The sequence below is a fragment of the Centropristis striata genome, chromosome 7 (assembly GCF_030273125.1).
Source record: "Centropristis striata isolate RG_2023a ecotype Rhode Island chromosome 7, C.striata_1.0, whole genome shotgun sequence".
Classification (NCBI taxonomy): Eukaryota; Metazoa; Chordata; class Actinopteri; order Perciformes; family Serranidae; genus Centropristis; species Centropristis striata.
Genome location: NC_081523.1, coordinates 27,951,504 through 27,966,992, shown reverse-complemented (window position 1 = coordinate 27,966,992; position 15,489 = coordinate 27,951,504). Strand labels below are relative to the sequence as shown.

At 39.0% G+C, this 15,489-nt stretch overlaps 1 protein-coding gene across 2 annotated transcripts; it reads left to right on the top strand.

Moving 5' to 3' along the window:
• The first annotated feature begins 440 nt into the window (after positions 1-440).
• On the top strand, positions 441-15,220 carry piwil2 (piwi-like RNA-mediated gene silencing 2). 2 transcript variants are annotated; one of them, XM_059336393.1, is made up of 24 exons: positions 441-525; positions 2,657-3,124; positions 3,229-3,325; positions 4,376-4,490; positions 4,790-4,965; positions 5,106-5,187; positions 5,637-5,747; positions 6,024-6,141; positions 6,379-6,503; positions 6,996-7,076; positions 7,175-7,288; positions 7,810-7,998; positions 8,151-8,235; positions 8,647-8,739; positions 9,485-9,625; positions 10,034-10,147; positions 10,359-10,547; positions 10,986-11,087; positions 11,207-11,323; positions 11,583-11,671; positions 12,193-12,298; positions 13,017-13,270; positions 13,725-13,832; positions 14,421-15,220. In XM_059336393.1, the coding sequence occupies exons 2-24, from the start codon at positions 2,699-2,701 to the stop codon at positions 14,575-14,577; spliced, it is 3,189 nt and encodes a 1,062-aa protein (XP_059192376.1). In that variant the 5' UTR covers positions 441-525; positions 2,657-2,698; the 3' UTR covers positions 14,578-15,220. The 2 variants fall into 2 exon arrangements, with proteins under 2 accessions (XP_059192376.1, XP_059192374.1); XM_059336391.1 differs by lacking the exon at positions 441-525 and having other exon boundaries at positions 2,541-3,124.
• The last annotated feature ends 269 nt before the right edge of the window (positions 15,221-15,489 follow it).

The following is a 15,489-nucleotide window of genomic DNA, read 5'->3' as shown; positions in this document are numbered from 1 at the left end:
CTTTTTTTTAACTTTCAAAACACTATCATGCTCAATCAAGAATTTGAAATGTCGTAAATTTGAACAAAGGTTGCAATTATAACATATAAGTAGGTTACATCCAGTTCTATGATTTTATACTAAATATATTTGACCTTGTCTCCAGTTTTACTTGGTATATCATCATCAAACTGAAACTGGCCTCATGGAGTTTAAAGCCAGAACTTAAGAGGTAAATTTACAGTGGGGCTCCACGCTGCTTTGTTTTCTAGTCTGGATGTAATGAAGAATTCATGATTTAGTGCTTTTGGAGGCTCCAGAACTGACTGGTGTATTAGACTGCGCAGGTGTTACGGCAGAGGGCGACAAAAGTATGTCCCGCTGCTCGTAACATGTAAAATGACAATAAAAGATTGACAGTTCAGTAAACCAATGCCTTGCGGCATAATCTGCGTATAAACCAATCAGGGGACGGGAGGGAAGACCAGGTCTATCAGACCGTTAGGTGGTGAATTGGTTTAGTACGGAGTTGACACCTTGTGCCAGGTGAGAGATATTATGAGTTTTCCTACTAGCATTAACAATTTACAACGTGTTATTGCTTAAACGTTAAGAATATTTGTAGTATTTCGATTGTATTTCATTTTTAGTGGTTGTCGCGCAGGCTGTGAAATTTTCCTCAGCACGTGTTTTAATTAGCAAACGTTAGCTGGTAATGTAAGCTAGTGTTAGCTAGCCACTTTTAATTCACGTTAGCTTTGACGCCTTGCTAACAACGAGGCTGCTGATGTGTAGTGGTGGTAGCTAACCGTAGTGTTAACCCTCTGAAGTCCATGAAACCACCTTCACATTACTTCTCCATGACATTGAAGACATAAAAATGAAGCAACATTGAGCCTTGCCATCAGCTTCCTTCAAAAGTTCTGGCTTGAAACTCCATACCAGATTTTTTTTTGATGATATTCGACCAAGTAAAACCGGAGAAGATGTCAAATATATTTAGCATAAAAAATATAGGACTAGAGATTATCCTCATTGTACCTGTTATATGTTAAATTTGGTTAACGTTAGTTTGAGTAAATGGATGAATATAAGTACTTTAAGCGCCAACTTGGCAAGTGAGGCGTTGCTTAGTGACGCTAGTTTATTGACGTTAACGGTTCTCTTGAGGTCGGACCACATAACGCGATATAAATTGAAATTTACTTAACTGTATTCATTAAAGAAAGTGTTTGCTAGCTTATTTGCAATACGGTCTCTTCACCACTGTGTTTGTGTTTTGTTCCCAACACATTTTCTTTCCCAACACGACTTCTTGCATGTCAACAAAGTCACTTAACGTTATAAAAAAAAAAAAAGAAGAAGAAATGAAACAGGATTAGTTTTTTTTGTCTAAGGTATAAATATGTGCGTGAATACTACGTGTAAAGTGACCACCTTCTTTCCTCGAAGGAAGTGTTAACTAACAAAATTATAAAGAATGCCTTGAACACAACTTGCCGCCTCCTGATGAACCTAGTGTAGGCTTCATCTGTCTATATTTCATTAGGTAGGCTTGAGTTGTGTAACAGAGTCAGAATAATCTTTATTGACCAGGTACATAATAATTAGACTCTGCTTTCTCTCTCTCTCTCTCGTACAAATACGAATATTATATTACAGTTTTTCTTAATTGCTAAAACACATTTTTTGAATCCTCCTGTCCTTTTCTCAGAATTCTCAATAAGAAACCCTTTTCTCACACTACATTCACAAAACCTCTGATTCTTTTAGCAAAACCATCCCATCGCCTCAAAATAGTTTTACCTGTTCTCAAAACCAAACAATGTTGTCACATCTTGAACTAATTGGTCAAAATAGAAAAACCGCTGAGTCATTACACACTACACCAAAAAATTGAAAACACAGTGTTCAAGGCATGTAGCTCATTGAGAAATGTTTATTGGTCACATTAAAGTATAGCACATGCATTTTGCATCTCAAAAGTAATAAATAAATAAAGATTGCACAACTCAGTGGATTCAGCATTTACTCTGCATTGAAACATAGGTACTGTGAAAAACATCATCCTGAAATTTACAATTACAAATGAAAGTGTACAGCCCACAATGCAGTGGAGAAAAACTCTTATTAACAGAAATACAGAAATTTAGATTCATATTGAACCATTCTTTATCTTTTTCTCATTTTTGTTCATGTTTTGTCACTTGTTACCATTATGTATCACACGTGCATCACAGTGACAACTGTGTCTTATTGCATGAGAATTGTTTTTAAAGTTTTGCAAAAGGAATGACTGAGATCTGCAAATAGTGTTTTACTAGATGTAGATAGTTTATGGTTTTGTCAAAAGGATGTTCGCTTCGGGGAATGAGTTTAGACAACTGAGCAACTGATTCACACAACAGGAATTTGTGTTTTAGCAATTGAGAAAAACTGTAATAGTAATAGTATCTAACCAGAGTGGTATTAGATTTGGCAGTATTTAATGCATTTTAGTGTTTTACTGCTAATGTAACATATAGTGGTTCTCTGCTTGGCTTCTTTTACAATCTCAATAGAAGATTGATTGATAATTGTTTGTATTTTTATTTTATTTTTTTGTACATAATTTATCTTGATTGGATGACATACTGAGCCATGTTGTTAACTTCTAAGTATGGGTTTTTCCCTGCAGTTAACCCAGTGTTTTGTCAGCTGGTTATCAAAAGTTGATCGAATGGATCCAAAGAAGCCTTCTGATATCAGTAGTACACCGGGCGTTCCTTGGCTGGGACGCGGAATAGGACTGCAGTCTCAGGAGCCGGCTGTAGGACGTGGTAGAGGGCTGCTGCTATCTGCAGAAGGGCCTAGTCTAGGACGAGCCAGAGGTATTCCCATTCCTGGCGATACCCCACAAGGACGAGGAGTAACTCTACCCATTGCTGAACCTGTGGTTGGACGAGCAAGAGGGCTGCTGCTGCAGCCTGACTATGGAGGAATTGGCCGAGCCAGAGGGCTGCTTTTCCCAGCAGCTGAACCAAAGGTAGGGGTGGCAAGAGGTGCAGTCCTTCCTAGTCTGGAGCAGCACCATGGACAGACGCCTCCATGTGAAACCACAATGCAAGGGAAAGGAGAGGAGATGTCTGCTTTGACAAGAAAAGAGGTGAGAACAAGATGTATCTGTAGGCATTTACATTTTGCATGTTTTAATTTTCTAAAAATGATTCACCTACATTAAGAGTTATTATAGTCTTTGTCTGCTTACAGGTTGACCTGCCTATCCTTGGTCAAGGATCAATGCTGGTTTCAATGTTTAGAGGAATGGGCATTGAGCCCTCAATTGGAAGAGGAACACTACCAGTGGGTCTGTATTTAACAAATATTTGTTAATTGATAGTTATTGTTAATTTCTGTGCATACGCAATGTCAAATTATTTGGGATGGGCATGAGTTCTGACTGTCAGTATGCATTCTTTGTGTTTTTTGACATTTTTCTTTTTTTTAAATGCCCATGCCTGTTTTTCTTTGAAGAACCTTTGGAGCATCATTTAGCACTCTTCCCAACACTCATCCTTGGGTCTTCTAATTTCTTAGAGCCAGCTACAGCCTCCTAAGAAGTAATGTCAGACAGGTTTGCCAGCACTCCTGCAGGGCTCAGAGGGTTCAAATGTCATCCCTTCTGACTTGCAGATAGTTTTGCATATTAAAAACATACAACTTGAATTCTGCTCTGAAAATGTAAACACATCAATGTTTTAACTACCATTGTAAGATGTAGTTGGATACATGCAGTGTGTCATTCATGGACAACTTCTTTGTGTTTTTTTTTCCAAGAGTAATTATGCAGCAATTCTTAGTTCATCACTAATGTAAAACGTCATTTGATGCTTATTGGTTACATTGCATAAAGCTTTGGCACCCTCTTGTGGTACAAAGACACTACATGGTTTTAGAGGGACTTTGAAAATAGAAAACATGCATGTTTAAGAATTTTTTGGAAAAGTATAAATCCAATGCTTCATTCCCATAATTTTATATGATACTGATATTTGCTTAAAAATAAAACAAAAATGTTACAGCTATAAAATGTGTTGATGAAATTACACCATGAGCAGTGATAATGTATACTATTGATTATAAATTTATACATGAAAGAGCAATTCATCCCATAGTTCACCTACATGTGCACACTCTGTTTTCTCTGTCTGTTTGGGAGTTTGTTTAATACAAATTTCCTTAAATTCAGTTTTTCCTTAAATTGAAACACCCATTTACGGAAGGAAGGCAGTGAATGACCCCTTTTCAGCCAAAGTCGGGAGGATGCAATCAATGGGCTGACCTGTTAGCCTTTCAAATAAACGGCCAATGCGGGTGACTTATGTCACTGTGTACTGAGTTGTCACTTTTGTTGTAGGAAGAGGAGTAGCTGGAGATCAGGGTGATGTGAAGCTGCAAGGTACCCCAGTAGGTGTCATCAGCAGCCTAGAAAGCATTGGCCAACTTGAAGAGGTGATGGACAGAGGCAGCAGGTAAGCAGAAGAGGAGTTCCAGTGTATGTACATAACAATACAAGAGCACCACAAATCTACATCTCCAAAAACTACCATGAAGTTGAATCAAACACTAATGTTATCATAGATTTTTTGTTGGTCACAAAATATTTGCATCAAAGTCAAGAAAACGTCATCAGTCTTCAGAGCAGCTCCTATTAAATCTGCAGAATTATATTAATGAAGACCCTCATCACTTTAGAAGTATCGCTGATACAGAAGTATTGCAACCATTGTCTGTGTTGCGAAACTAATATGCAACCCTGTCTGCTGTACAGTTTCCATGGCCGGGGTCTGCCCTCTCGGACGATGGTGGGGCTTGGAAGAGCAGCGATGCCTCACTTTGGAGTCGGAAGAGGGCGCGCTCTACCTCCTTTTCCTCCAGCTCATGTCGAGTCTGTTTCTCCACCCTCTGAGAAACCAGCAGCCCTACATTCTCCGGCTTCCCACACAGGTAGGGAAACCATGAATAATGATTTTGACGGCTCATGACACAATACAAAATATAAAATGTTACTTTTAGCTAGGTCAAAGTAGATACTTAGCCTTCATTATGAGTGACAAGAACTTCTGAAAAATGCAAATCATATGAAGGTCCTGTGCCCACCACCCAAGAGATGTCAGAGCTTCCTGCTGTTGTCCCAGCAAAGAAGGAGCTGAAAATGGAGGCAAGCCGGTCAGTGTTCCTTTTTATTTTGCATTTATCTCTTCGTGCCCTGACACAAAGAGCTTACCTCAAGCTGCTGTTATGTGTCTGTAGCAAATTATTGCCTGTCAACATAACTAACATTACAAGACTCATTTACCTATTCTTCCATACCATGGACTAATGATGCCAGTGCAAAACAAAGCAGTGGGGTTTTTTTTGAGCATAGGAACCTTTTATTTATTATGTTTATTATAAATAAAGATGGACAGAGCAGCAGGCCTTTAACTTTGGTCTTTTTGGGATGGTCAAGTACAATATGTTAAAGCAGCAAGGAGACATGCATTTGATCAGTAAAACTTGAAAAGGTTTGTTGTGTCAGGGTCACCTTTCAAATAGCAAAAAATATAAATACTGTACCACAGAGTAACTGTCTTGTGCTTCGATCTTTTTGTGCATGTATGTTCTCATCTGGTCAGTGAGCCACTTGCCAAGGCTGGAACAAAAGGAGCTGCCATTACTATTGGCTCAAACCACATCATGATTCGCTGCAAGAATGAAGCTGTTTATCAGTATCATGTTACATTTACGTAAGTATCGGGTACCATTGATTTGTGTCTCTCTATCTAACAACCATTCAATGTTTTTTTTGTTTTTTTTAAATGAATACGTGAAACAAAATAGATATAGACAACCAAAGCCAAAATTGGTCTGAAGCAGTACTAACAATGAAATCCCAGAGGACTCATGCTTGGTGCAAGGCTATTCCAAAGCAAGTGTTGAATCAGTTGGTTGAATCAGTAGTGCCCGTTGATACTGGTAAAAGTGCTGTAGTATATTCAAGTATTTTCATTATTGTCTTTCAGTCCAAATGTGGAGTCAATGGCAATGCGTTTTGGCATGATGAAGGACCACCGCCCCACCACAGGGGAAGTAGTAGCTTTTGATGGCTCCATACTCTTCCTGCCCGTTAAGCTGAATGACGTAAGCATCACAGTAAAAATATTAGTTGTGTGGCTATTTGACAAAGGTGCGGGGGGGTTTTTTAGGTTTTTTTAGTAGATTTAAATTACGTTTGTAGATGAGACTGTGTTCTTACACTTTAATGTATTGAATTTTCACTGTGCAGAACTTTACAATGCAAAGCCTGACACACTGCTGAAAATAACACTGGGTTCCTTTTTGCTGGTGTTTTTATTTGTATATTTGGATGACGTGCAGGTGGTTGTTCTAGAGAGTCTAAGAAGAACGGATAATGAAGCCATAAAAATTCAAATTCAAATGACAAAGATCTTACCACCCAACTCGGATCTATGCATCCCGTTCTACAATGTGGTGCTCAGGAGGTATTTATCACAAAGATTCCTACATGGTTCAGTCAGATACTGACCACTTAAGTGTTTTACTATATACTTATGATCAAGATGCATTTTTTTGTATTGAGTCTATACTTTCTTATTTATGAAAATCCTGCTCATTGTGCCTTAAACCTGTGAGAATAAAAATTAAAAAAGAAAATGCTGGAATTGCCCTCCATCCACTCGCATTATTTTCCCAAGTCTAGTTTCTTATTTTCATTAAGGAAAGCTTTCAGCCAGTCCATTACTGTCTGTTTCTAGATCTTTTGTCAATTTGGCCACTATGTGGCTTTAAGATGGGTTTCTGATGTGTTTGACTCAAAGCCAGACTACTGGATGGATCATTTTTTCTCCTTAAAAGTAATTTAATGAAATAACCTAAGCAACCATAATTATCTAATGAAATATGCCACCATTATATATTGCAACTAGAGTGGTCAAATGACAGGACATGACTCAGTGTTGTCTTTGTTTTTCAAGGGTAATGAAAATCGTTGGGCTGAAGCTGGTGGGTCGTAATCATTATGATCCGGAGAGTGCAGTCATTCTTGGAAAACACCGGTTTGTGCTGCGTTGTATTTTAACATTAGAGGGCCGAATCTAATCTAATATCATGGCAACTGTTGTCCATTCATTATTCTGTTTGTCTGTTTTTGAAGGCTGCAAGTGTGGCCTGGTTATTCGACCTGTATCAAGCGCACAGACGGAGGTCTGTACCTCAATGTGGATGTGTCTCACAAAGTCCTGCGGAATGACTCTGTGCTGAATATCATGTGAGTGTACACAGCAAACCAACAGTGGCAAGCTCACAGATTAACTCAAACTGGATGTGTTTTCATTGTTAAGCAGTAAGTTTCACACTTTTATTTCCATAAAACAGTACATACATAGTTGTCTCCATGAGAAGGAATCACATTTCTATGTCTCATGTTCTCTGTAGACATGCTCATAGTAGCTTAAACATGAATATGCCATGGCCAAGCCACACAGAGCTATATAAATGTCACATTCTGTGATACAGTCATACATATTTGAATATCAGGCTGTGAGATGAGACATTCTTGGTGCTTCTGTCCTCTGGGACTGAACTGTAAATACCGTCAACCACTATAGCCCTTCCCTCTGGGAGTGTGAGCGACTACTGTAAAGGTTAGCTGGAAGGCAGTGGTTTGCCAAATGCAATAGGCTTATTGCATCTATAGATTATTTATAAACCGAACTAATCTTGCCCTAGCTTTTACCTTTCTTGTGAAAATAGAAAAACTATGACCTTTTGACCTGTGCCGTCTTCCAGGAACATGCTCTACCAACAGAGCAAGGAGAGCTTCCAAGATGAATGCACCAAAGAGCTCATCGGAAGCATCGTCATCACCCGCTACAACAACCGCACCTACCGCATTGATGCCATCGACTGGAACAAATCCCCCAAAGACACCTTCACTTTGATGGATGGCACACAAACCACTTTTGTGGAATACTACAGGTGGGGCTGTCCATGAAAACTGAGCAGAAAAGTATAGCTGGAGTATTTGTATATTCAGGCATTGAAATGGTGTCTATTTATTTCATATAGAGCTGTACTGAAAGTCTTAACTCTAAACAATTCTTTATTGCCATTGCATTATATTTTAACAGCAAGAACTATGGGATTACAATCAAAGAGATGGACCAACCTCTGCTTATGCACCGGCCGAAGGAGAGGGCCAAGCCAGGAGGGAAGGTAAGATTTCTTTTTGGCAGCGCTTATTTAACATAATAATAAATGCTCAAGACACACAGTCTTAAATAAAGTATAGTTCTTTCCACTAGACCACTGAGCTGACATGACCTGTGATTCTTACATCACTATGCCACCTTGTGGCCAATTTAAGACTAACAATAAACATATTTTTGAAGACCTGTCAGAACACACAAAATAAACAATCTGTTTATTAACAATTTAAACAAACTGTTTGATATGTTCTAACGTGAGAGGTACTCTGCTTTTGTTTGAACAACCTACTCGGGCGTCAGTAACACTTCATGTTATATTAGTCCATCAGAAACAGAAAAAGAAAACATGTCAGAAGTATTGTGCAGTAAATGCGTGTGTGTGTAGTGTAGATGATTTTGTAATATTGGATTATTGCAGCAAATCATCACTGGAGAGATCCTTTTAGTGCCAGAGCTTTCGTTCATGACGGGAATCCCAGACAAGATGAGGAAGGACTTCAGAGCAATGAAGGTAAATTTGATGCATCAAGCACAGTAATGTTCTGCCTCTCTGAGGCTGGTCTTATAGCTCCAAACTTGTGGATCACACCTACAATAATTGGCTATAAGTACTCTATTTTATTTTTATAAAGTATGTAATGCATTAGCTTTTTTTTCACAATTAACATTTTTTTAAGGGCAGGGTAAGTTTGTAATGACAGCTCAATTATTCACTATATATCGTTCACACCAGTTTGAACATTTGCTCATATAATGTAAATGGTAATGTCTTTATGTGACAGTAGTGGCATGGGATGTAATTCATTGTCACATCTGAGGGTTTGGATATGTGCAAGGCCTGACCAATTTAGTCTTTATTAGGGTGTAAATTTAAACCCCAGGAGTGTACATGTTGAATTGTTTACAAAGTTGTCTTCTCAAGTATATAGAATTTGGCTGTGGATTTAGGGGGAGACAGCAGGTCAACACGTTTGGTGATTTATTTTTTATATTCAAAATGGATAAAAATTGTGGGGGGGAAAAAATCCCCCAGAATATCCAATGAAGCAGGGATAAAACTGGGGAAAAATACCACCCTCTGTGAGCAGGTGCTGTCCTGTAGAACATGTCCTGGAAAGATCCTGGAAAATAAATGATTTCTTAAAGCGTAAAACACTAATGTCATATCAGGAGATGCAGGACTCAAATTCATTTAAAAATTGGTAATGAAAGAACTTGTGGAAACTCAACAATAATGTCTCTTTTTTGTGTTGTAGGACCTGACCATGCACATCAATGTGAGCGGTGAGCAACACACTCACGCAATAAAGCAGCTTCTGAAGAACATCAGCGCCAACCCAGAGAGTCTGAAGGAGCTCAGCCGCTGGGGACTGGCCATTGACTCTGAAATCCTGGTGGTGAGGCACTGCTGTTAACAAGCTCTAAGAGCATGTTACTTAAGAGAAAAGCGTTTGAGGTCCCCATATTGCAAACAATGCACCTTAGTTTTCTCACATGACAAGCCAGTAATGCAAAGTGTCAACAGATTTTGATGAATGCAGTATTTCTCCATTATCAGACCCTTTATTTTCAGTCTAACATCACAATACAGTCAATTCTGACTGAATTTAAGCTTGATCCCACTTTTTTATGCTAGCTTATATAAAACAACCAAATGTAAAAGAGCAGTTTGACTGTCCAATCTAACAATGCAATGCACAGTGGTGATTTGAGTAGGTAGGAAATTGTTCTGTAAATGTTTTTTTGTCTGGGTTATTATACTTCCTCTTTTTGTTTGATAGTATATTGTGTTTCCTCTCTTGCAGACTAAAGGTCGAATTCTTCCGTCTGAAACCATCTGTATGCAGTCTTCATCATTTGCCCCCGGTACTGATGTGTCCTGGTCCAGAGAGGTTGTGAGGGATACTTCAATCAGCTCTGTAAGTGTAGGAGATCCACCAGTAATTCAGCCTTCTCCATTTAGAAAAAGTTTATTTAGCTGTAATGAGACATTTTGGCTGTAAAGCTGAGGAAGCAAGGCAGCACCATTGTCTAGCCTGCAGCTTTTTTTGTCAGAGTTGATGTATTAGTTTCTCAGGAATGGCTGCTGTTTTAAGATTGTTGATCCTCCTGACCCATCTCATCTTTTAGATCCCATTGAACATTTGGTCCATCTTCTACCCTCGCCGCTGTGCAGAGCAGGCTGAAGAGCTGGTTTCGACCTTTAACAAGGTGGCCGGGCCTATTGGGTTGCGACTGGAGCGACCTATTCGTGTGGAGCTGAGGGATGATCGCACTGAGACTTATGTCAAGAGCATCCATTCTCAGCTCAACAGTGAGGTATGACATGGGGGGGAAAAAAAGATCTAAATTAGTAGCTAGACATGACAAGTAATGTAATGCTACTTCCTGTATTAATCAACTAAAGAAAATGCTGCCTAATATCCTCTGTGTTAACTTTGAGACCATGTAGGAGATCATTGTTGATAAAATGATTTTTACCTTTCTATGGCAAAAATCTGGTCTTTTTGGGGATTTTATGCCCTTGATGTATTAGTAGGTGGCAGTAGCTGTGAATGTGGCAAGGACTATGGGGACCAGATTAACATTTTTGATTGACACATTTTGGTTTCAGTACCCATCCCTATGTAAAGGGCACCAAGAAATGTAACCGGTTACACAAGTGTTGTTTTTTTTTTTTTACCAAGTTGAAATAATGGCTGTACCACTGAACTGAAGTCCTTTCTGTGCAACTCTCCATTTCTTATGTGTTTACAGCCCAATATGCAGCTCGTAGTGTGCATATTGGTTGGCAACAGAGACGATCTCTACAGTGCCATCAAGAAGCTCTGCTGTGTCAAAAGTCCCATCCCATCCCAGGTTTGTAATGCTCCTCCATGTGTTTGCGCATGGTTGGTCTCTAGAATTATAGGGAAAAGAATATTCTACTGAAATATTTTCTCCCCACTTGTTTTTTTTTTTCACTTACTGTGTCACAGGCCATCAATGTCCGGACAATTTCCCAGCAACAGAAGTTGAGGAGTATTGCCCAAAAGATACTTCTGCAGATGAACAGCAAGTTGGGAGGAGAGCTGTGGACTGTCAATGTCCCTCTGGTGAGTGTTGTCTTAAAGAGCAGGAAGATAACTCCTTATCTACTTGGACTGAATAGTTTGGTGAAAACATCTCAATTGTGATTTTTCTGACCAATAATGTGGAACATATTGCTAATTATATTATATATTCTAAGGAAACATCGAACATGTATCATCAAAACAGCATTATTTAGATGTTGTGGTTTATCTGAAAATAATAGGAGCACATAGCATGAATGCAGTCAATTCATAAAAATGAACCTCTATCTCACTTAAATAGAAACACTTGATGGTGGTGGGAGTTGATGTCCACCATGACACCAGCAAGGCGCATCAATCAGTCATGGGATTTGTCGCAAGTGTGAACAGGTAAACTTAATTTCCCCTGGTTTTGGTCCTTGTTTGGTTTTAATACTTTCTCAGTCATTATTCATAATTTCCTAAAACTCATGTTGGGCACAAAACACAATTTTATTTTTCATTTCAGTTAGAATACTAATACAAGTTTCACATTGTTGCCACACAAAGACCTCTCAGTCACTTCTTATGTGATGATAATTTGAGTATCTGCAGAAAATCTTGTGGCATATCCCTGAAATAAACACATTATATTTACAGATCAGTGCTGTAAATGCAGCCTGGTCACAAACTTTCTAATTCTACAGCTTGACGTTACACTAAATGAAGACATTTGAGGTGAGAATTAGGCAATGTAGTGATTGGTGGTTCATATTTGATCACACAGCCTAGTTTGACAGTTGGAACGCAGGTCACAGGCAGTAATTGACATAATTGACAGCTAAGTAATGGTTTCGACAAATATGATTTATTTATATAAATGTTGCCATCAGTACATTTAATATAAATGCCTTTACTTTTTTCCTCCTCAGCTCACTGACCCGGTGGTACTCCAGAGTAACTTTCCAGACACCTAATGAGGAACTCATCAATGGCTTCAGAGTTTGCTTACTTGCTGCACTACAGAAGTACTACGAGGTTAGTACTGCCAACATGGATTACTTAAATGTCTTGTAATTCAACCCCTCTTATCTCCAGACCACACTGAGCCCTTTTGGCCAAAAATAATGGCAGGTGACTGAGGCGCTCCCTCCCTTGTCCTTTCTGTTCCCCTCAGCTGGTCAAGTGTCTTCATTAAATATCCACTGGGAGGCAGGAGTGGCATGCAGTAACTGATGTGATCCACAAAAACTTTCTGATATTAATGCATCATTTGCCATTCACAGGGTTAACTATGGCTGTAAAGGTTCTGAAAAAAAGACTGGAAACCATGATGCACTACACTGTTTTCATTTCAAGGTTCCGCCATCCATGTTGAGCTCTTGTGAATGCAGCATTAATATGCTTCACGGCAGATACATATTCCAAATGCCATCATTATAAAGTGTATCTCCCTAAGTGTTCTTTTGTCCTCTGGAAGTCTTCTTATAGTTGATTTAATAAAACCCTGATTTTGTTGTATTCAACATCCACTAAAAAAACAACTATATAACCACCATGTCTCAAAAATCGAGGTTTGAGTCTGAGCTAAATTGTGCATTTGGAGAGTCTTTAAACCCCTAGTAATGCGATCTGTATGTAGATGTTATCTAGATAAGAAAAAATGCAGTATGCCATATCTTAAATCACACGGCAATGGGATTTGACTTAAATATTTTATTTGATCACCCACATCTACTTTTCATCTCTTGTACAGGTGAACCACAACTTGCCAGAAAAGATTGTGGTGTATCGGGACGGCGTGTCTGATGGTCAGCTGAAGATGGTGGAGCAGTACGAGATCCCACAGTTGATCAAATGCTTTGAGACTTTCCCCAGCTATGAACCCAAGCTGGTCTTCATTGTGGTCCAAAAGCGCATCAGCACCACCCTCTACTCCATGGCTGGGAACAACATTGGCACACCTCCACCTGGAACAGTGATCGATCACACCCTCACTCGGAGAGACTGGTCAGTCTTTTGTAAAATGACTGTACTTGCTTTACCTTGCCAAATCCCTCTGCAGACAAATTTCCCATGTGCAAACACTTGAATCTAGCCTTAGACCACAGGCAGCATGTTTTCTGTTTTAATTGGCACTTAAAACACTAGCAATTCAGTTTAATATTATTAATTAGCACATTGCTTTTAAACCTGATCTAACTGTTGTACCATTTGTGCAGTCTGAATGTAATACAGGCAGCAAAATCATGAGAACAACATGCAAATCTTCTTGCATAAGGAAGATTGGAGTGTCTCAGTGTGGTATGAGCAGGAAGATGGGTGCTGCTTTTTATCTTTTTTACCTGCGTACATCAAAAAGGCTGCAACACCACCTCCTGGCAAACACTTTTAGGACACCATAAAGCACCCAGTGTTTCTGCTGTTACACTTAAGTTTTTTGTTTTTTTTTAAATTAATTCAGGGTGGACTTCTTTCTGATGGCACATCACATTCGACAGGGCTGTGGGCTTCCTACACACTACATCTCGCTGTACAACACAGCGAACCTCACACCGGACCACCTGCAAAGGTATTGATGACCCGTTTTCTTTTCTTTTACATTCTGATTCACACATCATGCCATTTGATTTTTAGATTCTTGATGTGCAACGACTGGAAGGTCTGGAACAGACCTATCAGACTAGTTTACAGTCCACTGACTAGGCAACCAACCAGATTAATTAATAACAAAGTCATCAGACAGAGTATTTACTAAACACAAAACTAAACCATTTATGCAGGCATTAAAACAAACAAACATTAGATACTTCACTGTACATGTTTTTAAAGTATAACAATACAGCACAATCAATGAAACATTGAAATAAGCGGGGGGAAGCATGCTTTCAATAAAAAAAATCAAGTATGAACGCACCAAATTACAAAGTCACAATAATAAACCCTTATGAAGGGACAGTTATTACAGGGCTAATGGGTTAGACTTTGTAGATGCCATTAGTTTGAGCTGGGGTGTACACGTTTATGCCAAATAGAAAACTGAAACATGGTATTGCTGTTCTTTCATACATTTTTGGTTCTTTTCAGGACAATGAAAATGAGTCTTTAAGTGTTAATGTTTTGTCAGTTCTTAAACCGTGTTACTTTGTTCCCACAACAGGCTGACTTTCAAGATGTGCCATTTGTACTGGAACTGGCCTGGCACCATTCGTGTTCCGGCACCATGCAAGTACGCCCACAAACTGGCTTTCCTGTCAGGCCAATACCTGCACTCCGAGCCGGCCATCCAGCTGTCAGACAAGCTCTTCTTTCTTTGAGCTGCACCAGTTGACACCACAAGCAAACTGCACAGGTCACAGCAACACCAGCTGTGATGAAAACTGAAAGACCGAAACAACAAACGACTCATTTGAATTAATGAGAGATTCATGATTGTCACTTAAGACTTTAAAGTTTACTGTAGATTATCACCTTGGTTTACCAGATGGATCAAGTCCTCAATTCTACTGATGTAACCTGAGAAGAACGCCATATTGCTGAGTTGAAAGAAGTCTGTGAAAAGGCAGGTGTGGCATGTGTACACGTGCTACAAAAAATAGCAGTATGAAGACCGTTCTCAGTATGACTAACCACTACAATTCTTATATTGCATAATTATGCATGTCTTAATTTTAAGTCTAGTGGGGGAAAAAGGAGAACAGTTGAAGTTTGAAATTAGTATTTTCCGAAGTTTGCAAAGTTGCAAAAATTTTGAGTTTTCAGTGTATTAGACAGTGTTTTGTTCATGTTACGACCCTACCACTGTAACCAATTTTTATTTATAATGCTGTACTTCATAAGCAGGTTTATACAGGTTTACTCGTTAGGTCCCAGGATGTATCTTAATACAGTTTCAGCTTTGTATGCCCATAATACTAAAAAGAGCATAAAATAAAGCTAACTGGGAGAACTTTCATCAAAGCTGAGCCTTTTTTTCCTCTTTCTCACACACTGTATGCTGCAATGTCAAAATCAATCCATAGTGTCACCTGAATCATTTGCCCAAAGAAAGTATCATTTTCCAATTCAACACTGCAATGTAGGTTTGAAGAGAGAAATGGACAAGCAGTAACAGAATCTTAATTTATATTTTAACAGCACTAGCTAGTTATGACAGTTATGATCCGAGTTTGGCAAGCTGTGCTGGACATCAGTCATCTTATCACACCTACTGACGGGCCTTGCATGAG